A 2,143-nucleotide genomic window follows, 5' to 3' on the forward strand; every position below is an offset into this window, starting at 1 on the left:
GAAGCTCCAGGGACACTTTAGAACCTGGTCCAGTGCCTAAAGATGCTCCATGAGAACTGGAGAGGCACTTTGGAGAAGGGCCTGGAAGGATAGGACACAGGGAATGGCTTCCCACTGCCAAAGGGCAGGGTTAGATGGGATATTGGGAAGGAATTCTTGGCTGTGAGGGTGGCGAAACACTCTCACAGATTGCCCATGGAAGCTGGGGCTGCTCCATCCCTGCAAGTGTTCTTGGCCAGGTTGGTCGGGGCTTGGAGCAGCCTGGTGTAGTGGAACTTACCCCATCCCCCATGGCAGGGGATGGGATAAGTTTTGAGGTCGCTTTCAACCCAAACCAGCCTGGGATTCTGTAACAATAACGCACACTCTGCCTGCAGGGAGGAAGAGCCACTCCCAGCAGGAAGAAATCCCCTCCCTGCAAAGAAGTAACCGGAGGTTGTTTGCAGACAAAGGCTATACTCCTGGGGAATCCCCTGGAGGGAAAACCCAGGTGAATTTTTTTTCCCTGACCTTCTTGCAGGCAGGCTGGGGGCAGGATGAAGTGGCCCAGAGCCACCAAGGGCTTCCTTTGGGTTCCTGCCCATGTGGAGAGGTAATGGGAGTGGAACACTGTGGCTCTGCCCTCCAGGTAACTGAGGCTCTCGTGGATACTGGAAGAGAAAAACAGGGTTGGTTTCCAAAGGTAAGCCTGGAAGCAAACCAAACCCAAAGCCTTGAAAGGGCTGTTGTCATTAAAACCGACCTGCTCTGAGGTTTTTGCCCGAAGTACCTAATTTTCTGAGATTTTCTGTCTATGAGGCTCTACCAACCACATCCTGTTAGTCCCTGCTGCCAGCACCTCCCGAGAACAGCCTGGAGGAAGGACACTGGGGCCTGACTCAATATGTTTTTAGGGATTAATGGCCCAGCTCTGCTCTCAAAATGAGACTGGCTCTTCAGGGAGGGCAAAACTATGACTCTGTTTACTACTCTCCCTGCTTGTCCCTTCTCACCCGGCCAAGAGCACGTGGAAGGTGCCCCAACCCTCACCACCCTGAGCAGCCTGCTCTGGTGGGAGATGTTGGGACTAGATGATCTGTAAGGTTCATTCCAACCCCTAAAATTCTGTGATCCTCCTTAGAGGAATTTGATATAGTTTCCTGGGTTTAATGATGCGGTTAGTGATTACATTTTCCCCCCAAGAAGTGATCTAAGCACACACATTGAATACATGTTTTGTACATCCATATATACTCATCTCTGACCCCGGTGGGGCAGGATGTTGTGGTGGAAGGAAGGTTGCTGTTCCGGGTGTTTTGCGATTCTCCTCCCACAGCTGGAGTGGGTGGTTGAGAGATTACAGAAATCTAAACCAGTTTTAAGCACTGGTGTGTTAAAAAGCAGCTGTTTAATCCAGCCTGGCAAAGGCTGCAGTAACCATCAGAGCTCCGACTCCGGTAAATCTATTTATGTGACAGTGAATAGGTGTAAATATTCATTAGCTAGAGGAAGATCCTGAAATGTTTCCTTGTGTTTGGAGAAATGTTCTGGAGCTCTGATTTTTCATGTTAAGCAGTCCAGCCCTTTCCCAGCCATTTTTACCCCAGTGCTTCCTTTCAGTGTTAACTCACACCGAGTCCCTTCCTCAGGGGTGCTGTCCCCTCTACTCCACACCCTGATTTTCCAGGGATAACTCGCAGGCAGCGAGAAAACAGCACAACCAGTTTCATTTTTATCAGAGTTCAGCCCAGCCTAAGACAGGGATGGTTTTTACAGCCATTTCTGTTCTACCTATAGTTTAGTGTGGGTGTGAGTTTCCAGACCCCACTGGGCAGTAAAACCCTGGGAGATCCATGCCAGGACTTTAGAAACACCCCCTGACCTTACAGGATGTCAGCAGCCGTGAAATGCTTTGCACTACATACATTAAGGGCACAGAAAAAGGCCAACTTTGCCCACCTGCGGGTGTCAGGGTGGGCAGCGTCTCTGCTGAAGAGGTAGTCAGCATCCTGCCAGTGTGCCAGTGTCCCTCCTCCAGCTGCTGTGGGGGAGAGCAAGGAGAGGGTGAGCATTCAATGTGTCCCCACCTCAGGGGCAGCTGTGGGACTCCCACTGAGGGCTGTTCCTCAGGGTGGGGGCACAGAGAGCTGTGCTGGCACTGGTG

At 51.3% G+C, this 2,143-nt stretch overlaps 1 protein-coding gene across 1 annotated transcript in view; it reads right to left on the bottom strand.

The window, feature by feature from the left end:
* Positions 1-2,020, bottom strand: part of LOC103805161 (chromosome unknown open reading frame, human C15orf43) — a gene marked incomplete at its 5' end in the record, with an annotated part of 3,525 nt that extends 1,505 nt beyond the window's left edge. The window contains 2 exons of the mRNA XM_009077796.1: positions 511-650; positions 1,939-2,020. Of these exons, the coding sequence (XP_009076044.1) occupies positions 511-650; positions 1,939-2,020 (222 nt within the window). The remainder of the gene's footprint in view (positions 1-510; positions 651-1,938) is intronic.
* Between the last annotated feature and the right edge of the window lie 123 nt (positions 2,021-2,143).

This window comes from Acanthisitta chloris, unplaced genomic scaffold (genome assembly GCF_000695815.1).
Source record: "Acanthisitta chloris isolate BGI_N310 unplaced genomic scaffold, ASM69581v1 scaffold2957, whole genome shotgun sequence".
Classification (NCBI taxonomy): Eukaryota; Metazoa; Chordata; class Aves; order Passeriformes; family Acanthisittidae; genus Acanthisitta; species Acanthisitta chloris.